The sequence below is a fragment of the Siniperca chuatsi genome, linkage group LG15 (assembly GCF_020085105.1).
Source record: "Siniperca chuatsi isolate FFG_IHB_CAS linkage group LG15, ASM2008510v1, whole genome shotgun sequence".
NCBI classification, from domain to species: Eukaryota; Metazoa; Chordata; class Actinopteri; order Centrarchiformes; family Sinipercidae; genus Siniperca; species Siniperca chuatsi.
Window position 1 is genome coordinate 12,459,715 of NC_058056.1, and position 22,848 is coordinate 12,482,562.

At 42.4% G+C, this 22,848-nt stretch overlaps 1 protein-coding gene across 1 annotated transcript in view; it reads right to left on the bottom strand.

The window, feature by feature from the left end:
* Nucleotides 1–20,936, bottom strand: part of LOC122861414 (formin-like) — a 39,854-nt gene extending 18,918 nt beyond the window's left edge. Inside the window, exons 1-12 of the mRNA XM_044165779.1 lie at nucleotides 18,361–20,936; nucleotides 18,043–18,163; nucleotides 16,353–16,414; nucleotides 13,823–14,523; nucleotides 11,163–11,304; nucleotides 6,061–6,148; nucleotides 2,664–2,725; nucleotides 2,265–2,353; nucleotides 1,182–1,311; nucleotides 935–1,081; nucleotides 726–785; nucleotides 510–630 (exon numbers count right to left, since the gene is read on the bottom strand). Coding sequence (XP_044021714.1) covers nucleotides 510–630; nucleotides 726–785; nucleotides 935–1,081; nucleotides 1,182–1,311; nucleotides 2,265–2,353; nucleotides 2,664–2,725; nucleotides 6,061–6,148; nucleotides 11,163–11,304; nucleotides 13,823–14,523; nucleotides 16,353–16,414; nucleotides 18,043–18,163; nucleotides 18,361–20,196 — 3,559 coding nt within the window. The 5' untranslated portion in view covers nucleotides 20,197–20,936. The remainder of the gene's footprint in view (nucleotides 1–509; nucleotides 631–725; nucleotides 786–934; nucleotides 1,082–1,181; nucleotides 1,312–2,264; nucleotides 2,354–2,663; nucleotides 2,726–6,060; nucleotides 6,149–11,162; nucleotides 11,305–13,822; nucleotides 14,524–16,352; nucleotides 16,415–18,042; nucleotides 18,164–18,360) is intronic.
* Nucleotides 20,937–22,848: the final 1,912 nt, after the last annotated feature.

Sequence of the window (22,848 nt, forward strand, 5' to 3'; positions counted from 1 at the left end):
CCTGAAATAGGAGAGGTTGTGGTGTTATGATGACACCGCTTTTAGGATGTCTGGAAACTCGGAAAAGCCGCCTCAGGCCATCCAAGATCCTGAATACACCCACAAGCCTCTCTGCACAGGGCAGGAAGAGTACAGGGGATGTACATTTACATTTAAACTGCTTTGGTGAAAGATAGTAATGTGTACAATTACACTGACTGATTTACAATGGCACAAAGATGACTTAAGCAATAAAATGCAATGTGGTGTTCAGTTTAAGCCTCGATAACCACAGCGAAAATGAATGTACAACAGGGCATGTTGGGGCGCCCAGCATGCCCACTTGGTAGAGCGCGCGCCCCATGTGCAGGACTGGGTCCTTGCCGCAGCGACCCGGGTCATTTCTGCGTGTCATCCCCTCTCTCTCTCTGCTACATTTTCTGTCTCTCTTCAGCTGAGAGACGAAATAAAGGCAAAAATGCCCAAAAAAATAACTTAAAAAAAACAGGGCACAACAGGGCCTGTCCTACCAGTCAGATCTTTCTTCAGCTTCCTGATGTCCTTGGTGAGGTCATCAAACTTAACCTGAGCAGCCTGGAAGAACTCCTGAGGCTCCGGCAGAGGGAACACACTCTTGTCTGTGCCAGCATGCTGGAACAGCGCAGCAAACATAAAAGTATATGAGCGCTGAGTAACAGATGTTTTCAGAGTGTAAAATTTCGTGGATTTGATTGTCAGAACCTTACCGTGTCAAAATTACGCAGGTAGTATAAAGCAACATAATCCACCAGATTCATACGATTGTCCTGAGGAAGAAATGACTGTAATTATACTTTCCATTACATATCGATATATCACTGTGATTTGATTGCATGGGCCTACTTAGCTAATATTTACCAGGAAATTATGGCACTTTGGTAAGATTTTGAGTGTAAAATTATAAGTGGTGTGTTACCCTGCTCTTGACGTCCTTTAGTTTTGGGAGGATCTCCAGTCCAAATCCATCGGCCTGACCTCTTGTCCTGTTCCCTCCGTTCATATAGTTCCCAAAGGCCAGAACAAGACCCATTACATCCCGCAAACGATTACAATCTAACAGATTCTGACACAAATACATACACACATGCCCTTTGGGTTAGTAAACATTCACGTAGCTTAATGACACTTTTCTGAAGCAGTGTTTGTTGATGTGATGTCCTTACTTTGCATACATTCAAGATGATCTCCACCTTGCGACGGATGGAGGAGATGGTATCGAGGAATACTGACTGAAAGATGATGCAGTGGGCTCGGCCCGCAAAGTCGGGAATCTGGGAGAGCTCATAGAGAAACCTGGAAAAGAAAAGGGGAGGAGGGAGGAGGAGGTGGAAGAGAATGGGGTGTGATGTGTTATGACAGAATTAAACAAAATGTCTAACAGGAAGAACTATTTCAGGTCCTTGGCAGACCGTGCTTCCCCCATACAGGCCGGCTGAGTCAGTGTTGCTGTTCACAGGCAGCTGATAGTCATGAGCGGTGCTGCTCGGCTGGGTTTGAAAGGTCCACGGGGTCGGGTGGAGGGAGAGCAGCGAGCGGCACACAGAGACTGATCAAAGGTAGCTCTGGCCTGATGCGGGATGACTTATGTAAACAGTGCCGTGTCAGAGGGGAGCAGAGCGGTAACATCCTGCGTGATTAGGCCCTGCTGATGGAGGCAGACACTGAGTAGGGATGACTCAGGCAGCTGTAGTGACAGCTCTGGTCAAACATGGAAATGGGAAGGCCAGGCCGAGCGGCACTGTTGGGTCCAGGCCTCATTAACCGGCCCGGACTACTTAACCCCGACTGAAACTACTGAAGCAATGTCCATTAATGCATATGTCTGCATACACACAAAGTTGTAGAGGATTATATAAAAAAAATACTTTAAGACTTTGAGGGAATAGACAAATGATGCCCTAATGTGTAAATGTTGGCCATGTTTTCCAATATGCCATTTTAATGATTTGACTTGTTTAATCAATGACAATGATCCAAATAAATTAATAAATTATTAATACTGGAACCTTTTTTTTCATGAATTGACGTGTCCTGTGGAATCTCAGAAACCTATGTAAATTAATTTAACTTTAGCTAAATTAATGGGTCAAATATCAGGCAAATAAATATTGATAGCACTAAACTCAATACCTGTATATACCTTAATTTCTCTAATAAATACAGACAGTTTATCATGATTTATGAACATATCATTTTCTTCGTGGAGTAGTAAAAATATTTGGAACTTTTGGTAGAAGTGATCTTACTGTTCAGGTTTGTCCAGCAGTTTGACTTCATCTTCTTTAGAATTCTCATAATGTCTCGTTATCTTGTCCATCTCGTCACTGGTGGCCCTCTAGTAAAGACACACAACACAGAGTCCAAAATCAAGATGTATATCTATACAGCTAAATATGTTCAGTAAGAGAATGACATACAGTAGAAATCTGAATAGGTACTGCAATTGTTGCAGTGCAAGAAAAAATATTTGCACTGATAATAGGCCACATACTATAGCAAAACTAATTTGTAGCAATAATAATAATAATAATAATAATAATAATAATGATGTTTTCTCTGTTTTCTTTAAAGCTGTCAGATGACTTTACAGCCTTATGTTTCTCAGTGTTTTTATTATCTTAGACAGACTGTTCCTTCTTACTTACATTTTCATATAAAGCCTCAATGGTCTCCAAATCCACCACAGAGTTGTCCACAGTAAGAACAGCTGGAACAGTAAAGATATTCATTATAAGCACTCAGTCTTATAAATGGATAAGATCTTGGCCAAAGCATTCAGCCTTTTTAAGTGCTGCAAGTGCTTGAAGAACAAACTTGTTTTTCCAACTAGGGACGTAAACTCATGATAGCCCTGTAATTTTGTTAAACTTTGGTTAATAGAACATTATATTTATGGCAAACTATATGTAAGACATACTATATATTGTAGGAGAATGAAAAACTAATGTCAAAATCAGGAAAAAGGAGCAATATTAGACCAAAATCAGGGTGCCAAAACAACCAAAACATTCAGTTCAATTCATTCAATTACCGTGTAGTTGAATTATACACCTAATTTAGAATATTAGCTTGAGGTGGTGAAGCTGGGAGTGTGGCCAGGCTGAGGGGGCGATATATGCAAGGCAGACTGGATCTGAGACCACAGATGCTGGCTCAACGCTGGCATTCCTCTCTTCTGGAGAAAGCAGACAGACTGGGGGACGAAACCCCTCGCTCCATCTCAAAACAGAAAGCCAAAAACTGCTTAACCTCTGGGCCCACAGCTAGAACCACCACAGCCGACTGTAATGATTTTTAGAGTGAGGCAGGGGAAGGTGAGCCAAACGCGAAACATAGGATGCAGGAAGAAGTAAAAGGAAGAGGGAGAAGAGAGAAAAAAGGGTAAATAAAATGTTGGCAGAGATCATGATTTTAGACAAAAGACTGAGAAATAATATGAAAAAGAAGGACATTTCTTGACCTCCTTCGCCTACAGGCTGCATGTTTGTTTAGCTTGACTCACACAGTAAAAACTAAAGTGCGCAGGGAAGGCAGAATATAGAGGCACAAAAAGAAAAAGTGACTCCTGTTCTGTGTCTGGGAGGTGTCACAGGTTTATGGTTTAGTGAGGGAGGAGGGGAGGAGGACACGATGGGAGGGATGGCTCCAGTGCTGCTGAATCAGCTGACAGTAGTCTGGTTGGTGTCAGCTGAGGAGGGCTGCACACCACCTACTGCTCTCAAATCAGTCACTCAGAATGTGACAAAAATCACTATTACCAGGACCAAGCACACTTCAGGATTTCAAGCCCAAGATTGTGTGAAGTCGGAAAGTGTCCAAAACTAAAAGTTGTCGAGAAAGGGAAACTATGTAACTATGTATGTTTTGAAGCCACTGTGGTCACAGGTGACTATTACAGGATGACTGTAGTACAATGTAGTGTACCAGTAGCACAAGTAGAGAAAAGTCACAAACTGACTTCAGTAACGTTAGACACACTGCACAATCTAGCAAAAAGTTTGCTAACATTAGCTAATATTAAATTAGCTTCTTAACATATAAACAAAGCGAAACTGGATAACTTTTGCTAAATAACAGCCAATGTAGCCACACGTGACAATTACGAGATGCTGATTTATAACAGTAGCACAATGTCAGTTACACAGCAAACATTAGCCACCATAGACTACAGGTCATGCCAGACCAAGTAAAATCATAGAGCAGTGTGTTGAACTGAGAAAGGATGTATTTTATTGCTAATAAATTAAACGTGTAATTTGTAAGAGGAAGAATGTTATATTTCCTGTTTAAAAGTATAGCCTTGTTTTAGTCTTATTAACTTAAATTAGGATTGAAATCCTAATTTTCTTAATTTTATACTGTATTTATTTAGACAAAATTCATGTATGCTACTTAAAGCACTAAGGCATTTGAGTTTTGGAAAAAAGTTAGAAAAAAGTGCAATTTTATTTGGTATCAGTAACATGTATCATACTGGTACATACTGGTACCGGTAAATGTAACAATTTTAACAACACAGCCCTAGTCTTTTCAATCACACACTGCTTCCAGCTAACAAGGTAATACTTTGCATTCTGGTTCCCAGCTGTTCCTGTTGCAGAGAAGCTGTCAATGTGGTCCCAATGTCTGGATCAGAGAGAACGCTGGAGGTCCATTTCCTACATCTTATTAGAGTGGATTATTCAGTCCCTCAGCCATGCAGCCGTCAATCACACACCAAAGGGGGGCCTGCTCCAGTGTGCACAGGAGCACTCTGATCCGAGGGGAGCCGGATATCTCTCCACAACGACAGATCAAAGCCTGCCTGCCAACCACCTCACACCCTCTCCTTCCACTTTTCACTCATCGGCTTTGGTGTGGAAGGGCATGTGTGGTGTGAACATGTGTATGTGTGTGTGTGTTTGTGTGCGTGCGGTGAGGTGGTGTGTGGGGGAGAGCTTCCCTTTGCCCTTGAACCATGGTGGCCCTTGAGGTCCCCCAGTCACTACGGCGGGTGCAGTTGACCCCCCTCTCTCCCTTAAACAGAGTGCTACCTTCTCTCTCCCTCCCTTGCAACTCTAATTACATTACATGTCCCATGTCCTTTTAATTTGGCAACAAAGGGGAGGCAAGCAGGCGAGGCCAGGGACTAGAGCCCTTAGAAGTGCTTATTAAGGTGCTGTCCTTCATTGTCAGATTCAAATAGTTAATTTCACATACACCTCAGATTAATGCACAAGAAAGCAGCCTCACGCTGGGTGTGAGCAGGCCTTTTTACCAAACCACCTCTACAAACTGACACTGGAACAGAGAGAAAAGGATTGAAGGGAAAGGCAAAAGAATCTAAACAAAATGGACGTCCTGGTGCTATGTGATGTTTGGCTTGTGTTTGAGCTGGTTTTATATCGTAGTGCAGTGTCTGCTAACTGTGGAAGGTGGTTTTGTACATGCTTAGATCATTAGTGGGGTGTCAGTCCCATTAGGCTTGTGGAAACCGTCACTGGCTACAATAAACAGATCTGCTGGCCGCATGCTCAGACTAGCAGGCGGCAGGCACTCTCCGCCACAGTCCCAGGACAGGACCAATTCCTGGACCATCCACGCTGTCCCCAACACACATATTATGTCTTTACACACACATAAAGTCACTTCAGCACACACACACACGCCTGCATTTTCGACAGTACAACCAAGCATGTAATCAATCCACGCAGTTCTTCAAATTAATTTTAACCACTGTGGGAGGGATTTCAAGCAGCCTGACAGAAAAACTGAAAAGCTGCTTGAAATCCCGGTGTTGCTGTCTGACATTTTGACAAATTGAGGCATTTTCTTTACCGCTGTGCTAACTGGAAATATCGTTCACGTTCCACTTGAAACACATATTAATCCATAAAAAGTGTCTCTAGTTACAAATTAGTAGCTGTCAAGAGGTCGGAAATGATTGTGCGCTGCAAGGCTCGCTATCTCATCACTAAAAAAAATATCTTCCCTGAAAGAGATTTAAATGATATATTAGTGTGCACAAGCTTCTAGACATGCAGAACAGAAAATATTTTTCACCTTGCTGAATGTCCTTCATCTCCAGATGCAGGCTCGATATGAGGATGCCAACTGCTTGGGAACGCTTCCCGTCCAGCAGCTTGATGATCTGGAAAAACAGAAAACAAATGAATTCATATTGTTAAGCTGCAAGAGTATTAGTGGGATTCAGTGTAAAGCCCACAGTATGCATTTCAATTAATAAAACTTAAATTGACTAATTACCTTATCTTAGGTAACGACATCATTTCTGTACATTTATCTAAAATGGCTTCATAACTTTACTCCAAATTATACCTTAGACATCTTCATACCCACGTTTATTATCAATTCTATTATTCAAACACTGACATAAAACAGATTGAGGAACAGATGGTGAATAAAAACTTTGGGTAAAAATCACTTAGTCACTCCCCTGGCTGTGGAAGCAGCAGATGATAAGCGAGACAGAGCGCCTGAAGCCCCAGTCAGTCTAAGTAGCCTGAGAATCATCTGGATTGACCCAAACGACCAGACTAATCAACACACATTGTCATAACCCATCATCATGATGCAAACGACTGGGAAATGCGGAGCACAAACACACACACACACACTCTTTGTCAAGTTACATCAATGAGGGAGCAAAGTTAAACAGAAAAGCACCTCCTCCAGTTTACTGAAGAACATGTGTGAGATATAATCAAAAATATCAAGTCGCAGTGAAAGTACAAAGGCAAAAGGGGCACCATAAAAGGACAGTCTAGAAGAGCAAGGCAAAGAGAAGCAGGGCTTTTATAACAAACTATAAATTCACAGGATTTTTATTTGTGCCTACACATGGTCACAATTACTTATGACTGAATTAGCCATAAAGCCAGAGAGAGTTTTGGCAAGGTAAAGCCCCGCTCTAAAAGTTAATGTGTCAGGCTTCTTCATTAGGTATTATGGCGTTGTCGGCTACTGGGCTGTCCAGTGGGAGCTGGAGAGCAGAAGCCTTAGAAGTGGGTATTGCATTACAGGGCGTTAGTGGGTGCCATGCTGCTTCTAGCTCTATTACCTGGATCACTGGGGATCTCCCACTCTAAGGACTTGAGACGGCCGAGTACCAGGCTTTCCCAACACCTCTAATTAACCACTTTGGACGGGCCACACTAAAAGCAGCCCAGGAACCCTTCCCACTCACTGTGGCTGCAGAACTCGCCAATTAGCCTAAACAGTAACGTTAATGAGAAAAGACAACTGATGCTGGATGCTTGGCTTCAGACACGCAAACAGCTTGGGCAAGCAGAAGGAGTCGCGTGATGCTGATGCTGAGACAGGTAGACGTCAATAGCCGACGTCTCCCTCCTGTGGACAAAAAGAAAACTGAAGGCACTCTGAGGCTTTCATTTGAAACTGCTGTGGACACTTGAATAGAAGAAGAGAGAGAAAAAAGCGAGCAGCCTAGGAAAATAAACAAAATGATGGAAGGAGACACTGGTAGTGTCAGCCGTTTGAGCTGAAGCAGGTGGCTGATGTTAGGCGAGGAAGGCAGGGTGATGCAGGTTCAGAGCTGAGCGGATAGTTTACACAGCCACGGCTGAGCAGCCAGCCTGCTCCGTGCTGACTGTCTGTCTGACTGACTATCTGTCTGGAATCACCCAGGCAGATGTTAGAATAACAACTGGATAAAGACTTCCCATCAATAACCACCTACGATACACTCAACAACCCCACTCTCACCCAGCAGTGTTAGTCTTACACCCACTCTCCCACGTCATAGTCTTAGCTTCAAATATGTCTTTAATAAACGCACAATGATTGCTCATAAGTTATTCCCATAAACCGGTTAAAGCTGCTGTTTGTTTAAGGAGATCCGCTATGTATAAACTTGATACATGTTTGATTTATGTGGGTAGAGGAAATTGTCATTTTTGTGTTTACTGATGTGCACATTTGCACACATACAAACTCAACAGCATTTAGCTTCATCCATCTCTCCCTCCCTCCTAATCCCTCAATCAAGAATGCGCCGACATGCGCATCCTCTCCGCTCCCCCCATCCTATAGGTGCCCTGTCTTCATTGCCTCCTCTAGCCAGGGGAGTGGAGCCACATGCCTGCAATTATACCCCTGGCCCGGTCCGGTCCGGTCCGGTCTGCTCGGGTGGGAGAGCTCTCTTCCATGTCAGCTCCTCTGCTTTGATATGCTAATCAGCAGAGAGAGAAGGGCTCCAGAGTAAACAAGAGCTTTGATTTTTCTATGGCACACATGATAAAGATTAACTCACTCATGTAGGCATCGGCTGCATCCCCCGAGTTTCAACTTTCGCCGCGTGGAGTTGTTGTAAAGTGGGGAAGTGGCTCATATGCATAATGTACACACACATTCCATTCCCTCCCACTCATCTCCTCTCGCCGCAGAGGCCCCCGGAGGGGTGTGGTGTTAGCATGATCTGGCAACACTTTCTGAGCAAGTGCATAACGACTCGCGAGGACGTGCCGTCACCACACACGACGTGTGCTCAAGCACTCAAGACACACACACACACACACACACACACACAAACAGACACAAACAGACACAAACATGGTAATTGAAACACACTTTCCCTCACACAGATACATACACAAATTCAATTGCAACTTTATAAGTGAATTCTGTGCATAAGTGAGTGTGTGCTGGCGGAGACAGGAGGCAGGTAGTCTGCATGAGTGTCCACTGGTATTGGTAGTCACGAAGAGGGACAGAGACCAGTGTCTGCAGATTCTGCAGAGTAAGGCAGCCATGTCGAGGCCCTAAACCTCTGCCCTGGGCACACATTTCTCAAACATCTGGGAATTACATTAAGAATGCTTAAAGAGGCGAATTAGAAGCATAAAACCTTTTTTTGTTAAAAGCAAAGAATAAGACTTAAGATTTATCAGGCGAAGAGTAGGAAGAGCTGTTAAGTGACCGTGTGATTAATTACATGTATGCTTAGAGAGAAATCTTATATGTGTTGATTTTGTATGTTGGTTGTGTAGTTGTCTGATTATGAATGTTTCTTGTTCTCAAGTCTTGAAAAAGAGCTCTCGATCTCAACACCTGATTCAATGAATTTAAATAATCAACACATGAAATTAATAACAAGTAGCATCCAACCATAAAAATAGGGATGGCATTGTAGGAAACTGATTGAAAAGAAAACTGGAGCATCTGGGAAAGTGTGAATTTAGTAGCACATTGACAAGTGCATGCACACATAAAAAAAAAAAAATGGTGTGACATCCTATCCAAAGTGTGCCTGGAAATAATAGCTTACTGGAAAGTAACAGCTGCGATTGGTAAGCAAAAACTGGTATATTCTGAAACTTGCATTTTCTTGTTTCAGAAAATGTATTGTTCATGAGCAGTGCTACTGCACCCATCTAGGGCTCTAACACTAATACTACTTGGAACCAACTTGAGCCCTCCAGAGCTCTTAAATATGAGAGCAAGTAAAACAGCATGGTAAAAAGCTTTTATACTGAAGTTTCTGAATTTGAGTAAAATTGAGGGATTTGTACTTTTATCTTTCAGTTTAGTTGAAATTTTAGATAAACACAAGCCCTAGTCTCTGCTTGGTGACTGAGTGACTCTTTGCCCCTACACATTCTCCCCATTTTCACCATCCTATTTGTCCCCCCCCCCCCATTCAGTCCACCATTCCTCCTCAACTCAGTAGCACCTAGTCTTCATCCCTGCTCTTATCCCCCCCCAAAAAAAATCTCTTTCTCTTCCTTCTTTGCTTCCCTTTCTTTCTTTCCCACCCGTTAACCAGCTGAACTTCTTGGAAGCCATCATTGGCTGGTGATTCAGATGATTTCTCACTAAAATGATTTCTCTCTCTTTAACTCAGAGTATAAACTTTCAGGGATAAAAAATTATTACGTAAACAAGTTTTTTTTATTTTGATGACCCTTCCAGTCAGTTGGACTTCTAAGCGGGCTGAAAACAACCATGCCTTCACGTATTCACTTTCCCTCTTTAATCGTAGAGTTGGACTCTGAATGCTCTCGCTGGTTCTAAACACAGACCTTTATATTAAATATAAGACTCCTGTATAATCACAGTATTAGGGACTAAATGCCTAAACATAGATATCAGCCCCAGCAAGTGTACCAGGTAAATGCTAAATAAAACCTTAAATGCTGTAAAAAATATGTTGGACGTGGAGTTTTTTGATTGATAGGAATTTGTTTCAGCAGTGTTTCCATTAGTGGGGTCAAACCTCTTCCAGGCTGATGTAAGCCCAGACAGGAGACAGTTGGCAGGATTTCTGTCTGAATGTGGCTGTCTGAGTTGGATCAAATGTTGGACAGTTTGCTGCTTTAGAGTGACCAGACTGAACGGAGAGATCTAAGGATGGAGATCAGGGACAGAAGAACACACACACACACACACACACACACACACACACACACACACACACACACACACACACACACACACACACTGTGGCCCTCTGGAGCAGAGTGGAGCCTTAACAAATTGATCAGAATAGGGGATGTGTATGGATTTAGAGGGGACAGTCTGGCCGATTTTTAACTGCTTGGACGCCACAATGAGGACCACGAGGCAGCCAGGATGCTGACGCGGCACTGGCTGCAGCAGAGGTGCAGAGTTGCAGCATTTGACAAGACATCAACAAGTGTATCTTTTGGTGGTGGTGGTGGTGGGGGTTGATCAATGATCAATCTGGCACGGAGCACATCTTTGCTGATTTTTCTCGACTTGTTTCATCTTTAAAAACTCAACTTTGAAGCATACACAGATGGAAAAAATAACATAATTCTGAACCTCCTCCTACATTACAATCCTGCACAGTTAGCTTGGCTTGCCCAGAAAAAACAAAGCAGTGAACTCATGAACTGATGTCTGACTGCCTGTGTTGGCCCAGTGCAAGACCTGGCAACTGCAGGCAACAGTCTATAGGAAGACCTGATGAGAGCCATGTTCATTGAACATGACAGCAGACAAAAAGCCTTTTTAAAACAAAGCTTTATAAGAAAGCATGCTAACAACTCCTTCAGGTGGCTGCAGCAAGATCAAATTACAAAAATAAGCGATGAATTACGCTTTACACACAACTAATGTCAAGGAAAGAAGACATCATATGTGAGTGGAGCAACTGAATTTACCTTCTTAGTTTTGGCTTTCTTCTCATAGCTGTCCGACAGGGGTTTCTTCTTCTGCTGTAGCGTGGCCTTGGAGAAAAGATCCTCAAACTCATTGGCATTGACAAGGTTTGGTTCCTCCAGAGAACCCCAGAGTGTGTTGTTGCTGGAAAAAGAAGTGAATATGTTAGTCTGTGATTCATAATATGCTGTTTTAGCTTAAATATATACATCAAAATTGAGGTTATAAGGTGCTAAAGATTTGATCACTGTCACAGTGACAGTGGCTCACAGGGCAGTCTAGAAACATCTAGGGTATTTCCCTTGAGCTAAACAAATTGTGTTCTATTGGTAGAAGCTTATTTGATGTTTATTCAAACCTGCTTTTCATTTTCCATTTCGCTGTCTGGCAAAAACTTGGCAGGAACAGCTGCAATCTCAACTTAAAAAAGCACTGTTTATGAGCTAGGTGATAAAAATAACAAAAGTTTAATACAAGCTTGTTTCTGTAATAAAGGACCATTTCCAGCAAATGAACAAGAATGGCAAGAACGTTATGTTTCAGAAGTTGCTGAGTAACATGGAAAAAACAAACAGAGGCATAAATAAGAACAAGAGGTGTCTAAAGTCAAGAGGATGTTCAGGAGCAAAGCACTCTGCTGTTACACAACACATCTAGTTTTCTGTACGCTAAAACTCAACACATCTGTCTCTGCTTTTCCTCCCCAAGTCTGTTAAATCAAATGGACATTACCAGAATAATCAACAGGCTTACTTAGAAATAAACTTATTTTAAAGAAAGAGTTTGGAGTGATGACCTATGATGATCTATAATACACTACACATGTCTAATTACTGGTTTCCTATTATCTTTTCACACATCGCAGTTGTCCTCGCAGGTCATCGTTTACTGACATTACAGCTCATCTGTGAGCTCATGAGACTGGCAGGTCAATCTCCCCAAGTCAAAGCCCATTTACAATGAGAAAGAGAACCTGGACACAACACACTAACACAAGTGCTGGCAGGCTTATCATTGATTAAATACCAGAACAATCAACTGCATTGCCAGTGACTCAATTAGGGTTGAGTAAGTCCAATTGTTTCTGCATGCAGTTGGCTTCCTATTGCAGTGGTGAGAGGATTTATCTGGGGCAGCCAAGAAGTTTTCTGTTGAGGACATAATGATACTGTCCCAAAATCCGCCTTTGATTTTGCACCCCTTTCTGAGACACTGAGGAAAATAAGTCCAATGAACAACCTCCGACTCTGAACCAAACTGTGCAGGAATTTAGCTTGGAAAAGAAAATTATATTCAAATCCCAAGAAATATTTCCATGCAAGACAACTTTCTAATTGACCAGACTATGACTATGATGGAATTTGAATCCTCGTTATAGCTCTGTTCCCTTTTCTTTACACAGCTTCCCAAGAAAGTCTGTCCCGCATGCTTCCAACTGTACTTTCGGCTTACATTTAGACACCTGGCATCATTTCAAACCTTACACTGTTCCCCCTCATAACCTCACACCATTAACAGAGATCACACAGCTGATCCAGTTATAGTTAAATATCTGACCCATTTAATGCCCCTTAACTTAGCCCTTTACAGTTAAATTTATAGCTGACATGAAACTGCTGTAGTGTAGTCAGTCAGTCCTCCAGCGCTGGCCAGGACCAGAGAGAGAGTGCAAACCACAACTCAGCTTCCCTCACTAATCCAGCCATGGAAATACAAGGCCATTAAGCTGGAAGCCTGGCACTCAGAGGCAACAACCACAGCCACTGCAAATGGGCTGGATAATCCACTTACAATTACAGAGTTTCTGGTGCAGCAACCGTATCTATGATATCGCTCTGAACAGGAGTGTTCAGGGCTGAACTAAGACCCCATTAGACCATTAGGCTGACCGATACTGGATTTTGGAGGCCAATATTCTTGATATTTGGGACTTTAAAAAAATATATACAATGATATATCAGCCGATTAGAAAAAATATAAATATCTTGAAACAAATCCCTAGATTTTGACCAAGATGCAGAACATTTACATCTGGTGGACAAACTATGTTTTTAATTACCTCAAACCTATTTTGGCATTTCTGTACTGCAATATCTGGTTACTTATTAGCTGACGCACACACAAATACTGATATATCGGTCTAGCTCTAGTCCTTAATCCAGTGTTAACGGCGATAATAAATACAAACATGAATTGAATTTCTAGTCTGGGGCTTTCTGTAGCCTTGGGTTTAAATTAGTTCAGGGAAAAGAAATGCAAGTGTGAAAAGCCATTATGATGTTTGTGTGTTACTAATGATTGTGAATTGCATAATCACTGCAAGTTAAAGGATAATTCCATTTTATTACACCTTGGGTCTTTCTATCAGTTATAATAACATGGTAATCACCAAAGTCATTTCTGATATCTGGGATCAGGACAACATCGCTACACTGAAGTCCAATGGGGCAAGAAATGGTCATCTGACTGCTCATGTTTCTTGCCATGTCGGACTTCTTCATAGCAAAGCAGCATTCCCAGATCTCTGCAATTAACTTGCTGAGTATAATGTTAATATTACCAACTGAAATGATGGCCAAAACACTGAAAATATGACCCAAGTTGTAATCAACCGCATTTATCCCTTAAGAGCAATTTGAGTGAATTGTAATGTTCCACGTACTTATTGTCCTGTATCTGTATCCTGGTCCAGTACAGAGGCTTCATAGGACAGGCCGGCTCAATGGCAGGTTTCCGTGGGGCCTTATCGACCTTCTGGCCGAGAGTGAAGCCCCCCATAGGGGGAGGAGGGGGCGGGCCACAGCCTGGAGGCGGAGGAGGAGGAGGTGGACCAGCTCCAGGTAGGCCAGGAGGGGGAGGCGGGGGCGGCGGACCACCTCCAGGAAGAGGAGGTGGTGGTGGGGGTGGTGGCGGTGCTCCCATGTTGCCTGGCAAAGGGGGAGGAGGAGGAGGAGGAGGAGGAGGAGGGGGTGGTGGTGGTGGTGGTCCTGAGAGGCCTGGTGGGGGAGGAGGAGGAGGAGGAGGTCCAGGATGCCCTGGGGCCGTTTCAGCTTTGAGATTTAGTCCGAGGGAGTCAAAATTTAGTTTTTTTGGCACGTTCTGGCTGGGGCCTTGAGCGAGCCCACTGCCGTCACCCTCAGGGTTCTTGATGAAGGTCTCCCTGTCTGTCTGGATACCGACGGTGCGGCAGGTCTTGAGAATGGGGTCATCTGCAGTGGACACAGCAGCATCGCAGACCTCACCTCGCTCCTGGCCTGTATTGTACGCCCTGTCACTTTGCATCTTGGCAATGACTCCTTCCAGGTGTGATATTGAGACAGCATTCTCACCACGCAGTTGGAAGATCTGGAGCTCAAAGTCGGACTGTGAGGAGCAAGAGCAGAATGTCAGAGACAAAACAAATCCACAGTATCAGAAACTTCAGTCGTTTTCCATCATATAATAATTAAAACCATAGGTGGTGGTGGCAGAGATTGTGTATCCTTGAATGAACTTAATTTAAGTATATAATTATTCTTCCAATGGACCTACATGAATGTGATTCTTTGTTGAACAATAACAACAAAAACATTTTTTTTAAAATGGCAGTTTTGTTTTTAACTTCATTCCCATTACATTTCCCCCCAATCTGAGGTTAATATCTGACTCTCACAGTGACAATCTGGTAACTCCAGTTTTCATTTGACATTTCAAACAATGAAGCGCAATCCAGCCAAAGCGAAGTATTGATTTGATACAGAAAAGAAATTGTTCTGAAATAAATCTTACACATGTTCCATGTTAACTTGTGTCAGTTTAGAAATAGAATTAGGCACGTTCCCACCCTTTCTTGTGGGCTGACTGTAGTCCAATTTTGTCAGTGTCAGCATCAGTCCTTTAAAGGTCGAAGTCAAATTAAAGGCTTTAAGCAGACAGGCTGAGAGACCAATTCTGAGGTCAGACTTTTCAAGGAAATGGTCCATAAAGCAATTTATCAGTGGTACAAATTATGTAACATGGCCACAACTATGTTCTTTTGGTTTTCCAAGGGTATACAGTAAGTTTGAGTCTTGATTAAGTTTACAGACGAAAAACACCAGTGAAACACTGGTACCCTCTGCTTTGATGAATGAAACGGACACCTTTGAAATCAATTTGAAGAGAGCCATCATATTGGAGAAAATCACATGTCCATCACAGAACTCTGTGTGTGGCAAAGAAGTTACATTATTATAAATAATACATGAAATTCTGATCTGTAGAAAGCTTTTAGATGTTTTTTATTTGACTTTTTATTTGAGTTTTAACTTAACATGTTCACTAAACATAATATTTTGCCTCCATTTTGATCAATATATTTTATATCACTGAAATACTGAACTTCAGTTTCACTTTTGCTATAAAAGTGCTAAAGGTCACATTAATATTCAGGAAATTAAGAAATTGAATTATTTTTGTTTTTGATAATTCAAAAGTTTAAAGTTTTTAATGGTTTACTTACTAAATGCTCATACTCTGGTCTAATTTGATTATTATTTTTATTTTGTGCCATTCTGTGCCTCATCTGAGTACTGGAAGCTTGCAAACCAAATTCCATATATAATATGATGAGTCTGATTTAAGTTTTTATTTTATTTTAACCTATCTATACTGTTTCTCTGGGAATGTAAATGTACACAATTAACTTGTTAGTAAATTGTTAGTATAAAGGTTGTCTTTTTTTTTTTTTTTTTTTTTTTAAACATACAAAATGCATCTGTACACAATACTGGGCAATTTCAAAGCCTGTCACATCTTAAAGCTTCTAGTGCTGTAAGTAAATACTCAGCAGTTTTCCCACCAGCTCAGCTGCTGCACTTGAACATTTCATGCTTACTTAGTGCCATCTTGTGTTCAGGAGAGTGAACTACTAGGGCAGACCAGATATTCCACAAGTGCCTTAAAAATGTAACTAAATTTGCTGTTCATGCATGTCTCACACACATGAATTATTGTCACAAATGTATTGCTAGACTTTTTTAACAAATCCCAAATTTCTGTTTAATATTGTTCACCAGAAGGTATTTACTTTCTAAGCACTTTAAATTGCCTTGTTGTTGAAAGATGCTATACAAATAAACTTGCCTTGCCTTGTCTGTCTTTACAGAGATGCCTGGGCTAATTTTCTCCAGTCAGTGTTTTAACATGTGTGCTGAAGTCATATGATAGCTTACATGCATCCTCTCCAGTTCTTCCTTGCACTCTCTCTTCAGCTGCAAGAGGGCAGCCTGGTGCTCTGAAATGAGGCAGAACAAGAACACTTACATGACTCATTCTGCTGGCAGAATAAATATACATTGAAGGCTATCAGTTCAACAATCACAGCACAGTGTTGGTGTTTCTCTACAGACAGAAGAGAACGTATTTATAGGGTTAGAGGGATGTTTTCCTGAAGACAGATTAGCATGTTAAATCAACCAGAGGTACTGCTGTTTAGTGGTAAAATTATACAGATGGGTCATTTACACTATAAAAAAGGACCATATTTACAACTTAACCAACCGGTTTTAAATTATATTGCGGCTGGCTGAGATGACAAATGCCAAAACAAAACATTTTGTCAGGTCAAAACACATCAAAAATGCTGATCTGTTGGTACTAATAAGATGAAGACAGGGAAGTGAAAAAAGATCACCCACAACATAATTCACCTAATGTCCATGATGTTACATTAGTATTTGGGAACATGTACAACTTCAGACGACAACAGAAACCAGACAATAGAGACTAATTTTGTCAGTTAAAAAAATATTTTGTCCTTGAGCATAATTTCACTGCAAAGTTAGTGATGAACTGCAATATCCTACCCTATCCTATCCTGTGTAACTTGGTATCCTACTCTACCAAGTTACACAGTGTCTCGTCACCTGCTGCAAAGCTTTCATCTCAATTTATTTGAGACTAGACTAGACTGAGTTTGGGGCTCATTTTCACATTTGTGAGTCTTTATTCCTATTTACAATTAAAAATCAATTAAAGAAATAGACTGAGCATAGTCATTATTTATGCCATTTAATCAGTACTCTAATCTAAGGGTGTGGGGAATTAATATGATATGATATAAATGTACGCATGTGTTGGTTTTATCTACATGGCTCACAGTCTGGACTTGCTCTGCTTCTCAAATTCCACACACTGTTCTCTTAGACAAGAGCAAAAGAAATAAGCAGAATAATCCACACTTGCTAGTCTTAATCTATTCTCAGGGATGAAGTGGCACCAAACAGAACATCCAAAAGCTGCTGCACTGCTGTTGCTATGCACTGTACGCTTTTAGTCAACATCATTTCACTGTACCCAGAACATGAAAGGAAAGCTTTTTACTTTGTAATTCAATCAGCCCATTGACAGCCGTGTTTGCTTTTAACCTAGATCTGTGTGTCATTACACCTTTGGAGTACAAGGTGGGCCAAACATGGTGTATCACCCAGAGTATGTTTGATTCCATTAAATGTTTTTACCTCACTAATACCCATACGTGCTATCCTGTGGTGCCAGAAAACAGCAACCACACAAACAGCTGCATTAAGGTGTAGACACAGCCTCACTGTGTTCTTTGGGTTTAAAGGATGTCTTCCACCCTGCTGCTGATACTTAGCTAGCTCTGCATAATTTGTCTCAGAGTTTTAGAGGAAAGGGTGAGTGCTGAAGGGTGTGATGGTGGTGGTTCTATTTTTGTTTCAGTGTTTTTACAAGAGATCCATGCAAAAATACTATGATATCTGCAATAGTCCTTATCCACAAAGCCAATCAGTGTGTGGTGTGTCAGTGTAAGCTTGACTGGCATGATCCTCTGTCAGCATTCCTGGTCTTAGATGTAAAGACAGACAACAGCGACTAAAGCAGCAAGCTTGAGGTTCTTACCTGCCTCGGTGTATTTGAGCCCCACCTTCTCTTCCTCATCTTTAGGTTTGGGTGGGGGCCACACCGCCTGCAGACGCCCTGGAGTGCGGTCCTCACTGTCTGTAGGGGATGTGACCTCCGTCTGTGGTGAGAAAAGACGCATGCAAAAACGTCAGCGTGTACCCTGGCAATACGATGCTACAGCACCAATTTGTCTCATTGTTTCCCCCTATCTTTGTACGCAGCCCATGTGCAACTTTCATTTCCAATATATAAATAAAGATGAAGAATAATTGTGTGTTGTTGAGATATAAAATGATATAGGGTGTGATTTCATACATTTGCCTCTGTGGGACTTCTGAGTTCTTTGCCAGGGGATTTGGAGGTTCTCTCAAAAATAGACCTCAGGTTTTCCTTGTCATTCTTGATTTTCTTTTTTACGGCCTCCAGATCCACATTTTCAGTTTTTTCTTTTTTGGCAGTTTTGGGGCCAAAGATGCTCCTGAAGGTTTCATAGGCCAGGTCTGAGGTTTTCATTTTTTCTGGTGGGGATGTAGGGGTTTCTGGTTCTGGACATTTCTTTCCCACAACCTCTTCTCCATTCTCAGGCTCTTTTTTGCTGTGTTCCTTTTTGGTCTCAACCTGGTTGTCTAGGTTGAGCAGCTGACTGAGCTGTCCCATTAAAGTGCTTTTAGTTTCCGCAACAGGTTTAGGCTCAGCATGTTTTTTGGCCGGAGTGGCTGTCTGCTGCTCAGGGAAGAACTTGGCTTTGTTTACTGTCTTCTTCAGGCTGAGCAGGGCCAGGTCAGCATCCTTCTCCCTCTGCTTGATCTCTGACATTGTCTCCCTGTCTTCCCCCACCACTCCTTTCTTCAGCACCCGCAACCCACTGAAGAGAGCCGGCATCTGGAAGGAAGGGGGCGAAGAGATCGACGTGCCCCTGGATGGGGATGAGATGGAGGAGGTAGAGGAGGGGGAAACCGGTGAAGCGGGAGGTGGTGTGTTTGTTTCTGGTGTCTTTGGAGCAGTTGTGCGCTGTGAGGCAGGACTGGCACTTGGCTGGATGTCACCTGGGGACTCTTCAGGTGCTGATGACAGCGACATGGGTTTTCTAAACCCTGTAGGGTGATTTGTGATACCAGCGGAGTCTGACTGCTCCTCTGGACCGGAGGATGATTGGACTGAAACTTCAGGAGTCTTGGGGACGGACGGAACAGAGGAGGACACCTGGCTGGAATGCGGTTCCTCAGTCCCCTCCTCAGCTTCAGCCCTTTGCTCACGTGTCTCCTCTTTTTGTGTACTATCTAAGTCCTCTGTGTGCTTTAAAGGAGAGGCAGTGGCAGCATTTTGGCCTGCAGCCTTCAAAGCCAGATGTCCGGAGATGACAGAAGGAACTGGCAGAGAACAATCTATGCCAGCATACTCTTCGTCATCCATTCCCACATTGTCGCTACTATTCTTTCTTGCACCAGATGTTTCTGCATCCACGGACACAATGGTGGTGCTCTCCTTAGGACTGCAGCCATCTCCCTGTTTAGAAACTGAAGAGACAAGAACTGTCCTAGAGTCAGTTCTGCTGACGAACCTACCTGAATATAGAATAGCTTCTGTGCGGGATCTCTCCTTAAGTTTGTGTGTTCTAAACATAGGCACTTGGTACTCTGCCTCTGCCTCACTGACATCTTTTAGCTCATCACCATGGTCCCCTGTATTATTGTTCACCTCAGGTAGGCTAGGCCCACTAGTCCTGGCAAGCTTCTCCAACAGACTAGTGCTGTTTTGGGTCACCTCCTCATACTCATTTTCTGTGTCACTATACGTTTCCACCCTTGTGACCTGGACCAGATCTGGGTCAACCGAGGCTCTAGCTGCTGTTTTAACTTGGTCGCCAGACTCCTTGCAGGTTTTCGATGATTCAGCCCTCTGCCCTGAAGCAGTCACATTATCCTGATTCATATCTTGCCTCCCTTGAAGCTTGTTTTCACTGTTAGTAGTTTGGCCACCTTCAGAAAGAGGATCCTCCCCATCTGACAGCTCCTTCAAAGACGTCAGCAAGGCCGACTCCACATCTGAAGATGCAGATCTATCCTGGCTGAAGAAATTGCTGAAGACATTCAGGATGGAACTAGGGGGCTGCTTCCCCGGTCCATCTGAGTTATTACTTGCACTGTCCATTATTGTTCAAAGTGTCACACCAACTGAGAGCAAAATGAGGCAAACCAAAACAGGTAGTAGCTCTAGCAAAGTGTCCAATGAAAATGTCACAAAAAGTTTATCACCCCACCTCCAGTTATCCAAGCTGCTGCTATTCCACCTCTACCGCTGGCTGGGAACAAAAGGCCTTTGTATGGACAAATCTCCCCGGCTCCCCTTACCTTCTCCAGGAGGGCGCTAATAATAACAACACTATCCTGTATTCCTGTTTAGTGAAACACAAACATGTTGCATACAGCAGACTTCCATAATATCACATAAAAACTACAACAGACTGCATACTGTCAGTAGTACAGTTCAGTCTCCTCTGTGCGAGCAAGATTCCCATGACGCTGCAAGTGAAGTCAAGCTGTTCAGTGGCTGGAAGCATGTCCCACTGTAATCTCCCTGGGAGAGCAGAGTTCACCAGCCTTTCACAGAAGTATTTCCAACTGTTCCGACAAGTTGAGCGGTATTATCCATAAAGTTGTGGGTTATGCTTCTCTATGTGCTGGTATACAGTCTGGAGTCCATTACTAAACTATTCTTCTAGTTTGTGTCTGTCTTCTTTAACTTTTCAGTTTACAGGAAAGCCCTGTGTGCTGTTGTGTGAGAAAAAAAACAAAAACCCTTAGGTTGGAAAAAAAATGTGTCTCACTGATCTACCCAGTCTGGGGACGCCTCCCTTCAGGTTCCTCCCTTCCTGGGCCGCAGGTGTCTGATTACCTCCGCTCACTTCCGTAAAATGGCTGCCGAGTACACACAGAGGGGGAGTCAGTCTGTGGTCAGGTGGAGAGCTGCAGAGGTCCATTAACCCTGCATTGTGGTGAGCTACTGCAATACGGGGCTTAAGATGTGGGGATTAGTCAGCCTGGCCATAGCCAGCTCTAGTTAACATGCTAAGATGCTAACATGTGTTATGAGCAGCTCATGAACACTCAAGACAGAACAGGGCTGAATTCAGTTTAAATAAAAGACATTCCGATTCACTTACCTTAAGTCTCTTTATACTGGGCACTGACAGTTTAGATTCAAACTGGAAGATTAGTTTTGAGGACACTAAGGGGAAAAGCTTTAAAAGGTTTGCAAGCTAACAACAAGCAATCTATGTGGGAAAGGGGATTATCTAAATAGGTTTTATTAGAAAATAAAAACAGCAGAGAAACAACTTCTGTGGTGTTTCTGTTGTTTTTTTTTGTAGCTTATCCGCAATTCAGCCTGCTCTAACCTTTGATTGGTTTTTGTATAAATGTCAAAAGTGGTTACGAAAACACAGCATTCTTCAAACTGTGGTTGTCCTTATCAACCAAAGTTCACCCTGCCTGAATGCACTCCTTCAGACTTTCTGATTGAGCACTATCTAAGTTGGACCTACCAAAAGGGCACACTTCTACTGTTTTAAGACTGTTTTAAAGGGAGCTTTTTAAATGTTTTTAATCCAGTTTTATGACTGCCCTTAACGAAACATTTTAAAATACTATTGTCTCCCAGACACAAGACCAATGACTAGTAATTAACTGTTTAAGAAATCTTCCTAATGGAAAACCACATGATGAACTTAAAATAGAACTTAAATTATTTATTTACAAGTTGCAGGTTACGTAAACACTACAGATGTAAAAAACTATCGAGTCTAGCCCACAGACTTGGATTGTGTCATCATCACAACCCTCCCTTTGTGTATTCAACCGTTACAACACACTGAAAATACATCATGTACAACGGAGGTGTGTGTTTTTGTAACAAACGAAAATGGATGGCAGTGACAATGAAGCCGTGCTACAGCCGAGTATGTGAGATGGCTGTCACTTTCACAACAATACAGTGCCTAATTCTGTACAGCATGCCCTTTGTACTGGTATGTTAACCGATTGTGCTCACAGTCAGGGCAGTTATTGTGTCTTGGGGAAACAATGCTTGGCTTGCACTGATACACTACCCGCCTAAAACCACACCCAGGTAATCTGCCGCATCTGCAACAGGAATGAAAGCCTTTGCCAGGCATCACGATGGAATCTGGACAGACTTAGAGATGGAAACAGTTTTCACATCATTCTTTTTTATGATTTAGAAGCACAGTGCAGTTCTTTAATTACACTACATATTAGCATAATTAAAGCCTACAAAACACCTTGAAACAAACAATGTATTGTTTGCTGCAGGCTTATTTTTAGACACACAGACTGCACAGAAGGATTACATCAGTCACATGCTCTGTGGCAAAGTAAAATATCTTGTGTTGCAACTTCTGTTCAATAACAGAAGAGAGAAATCACACTAATTACTCCTAACAGCCTACACCACTGAAAATAAGGTTAGAAAATGCTACAAGGCGAGATTTTCCTGTCTTTGCTCTGAACGAAAGAGGTTTGAGTGGAACGATCTCAGTCAGTTTTGGCTTAAGACCCCAGTCTACAGATTAGAATCCATGACCTGTTAATCCATTTCTAAGAATTCATGATCAGGTGGTTAAATGCCAGAGTGGAGAGAAATCCCTATGAGTCCCAAGAGGTGGAAAAAAAAGAGCACTCTGGTACACTACTCTCGGTGTGAAAATATGCATTACAGCTAAATTTGCTTTGTTTTGTTTTTGCTCAAGTGTTTGTGCTGCTAATGTTTGCGGGGCCTCACCGT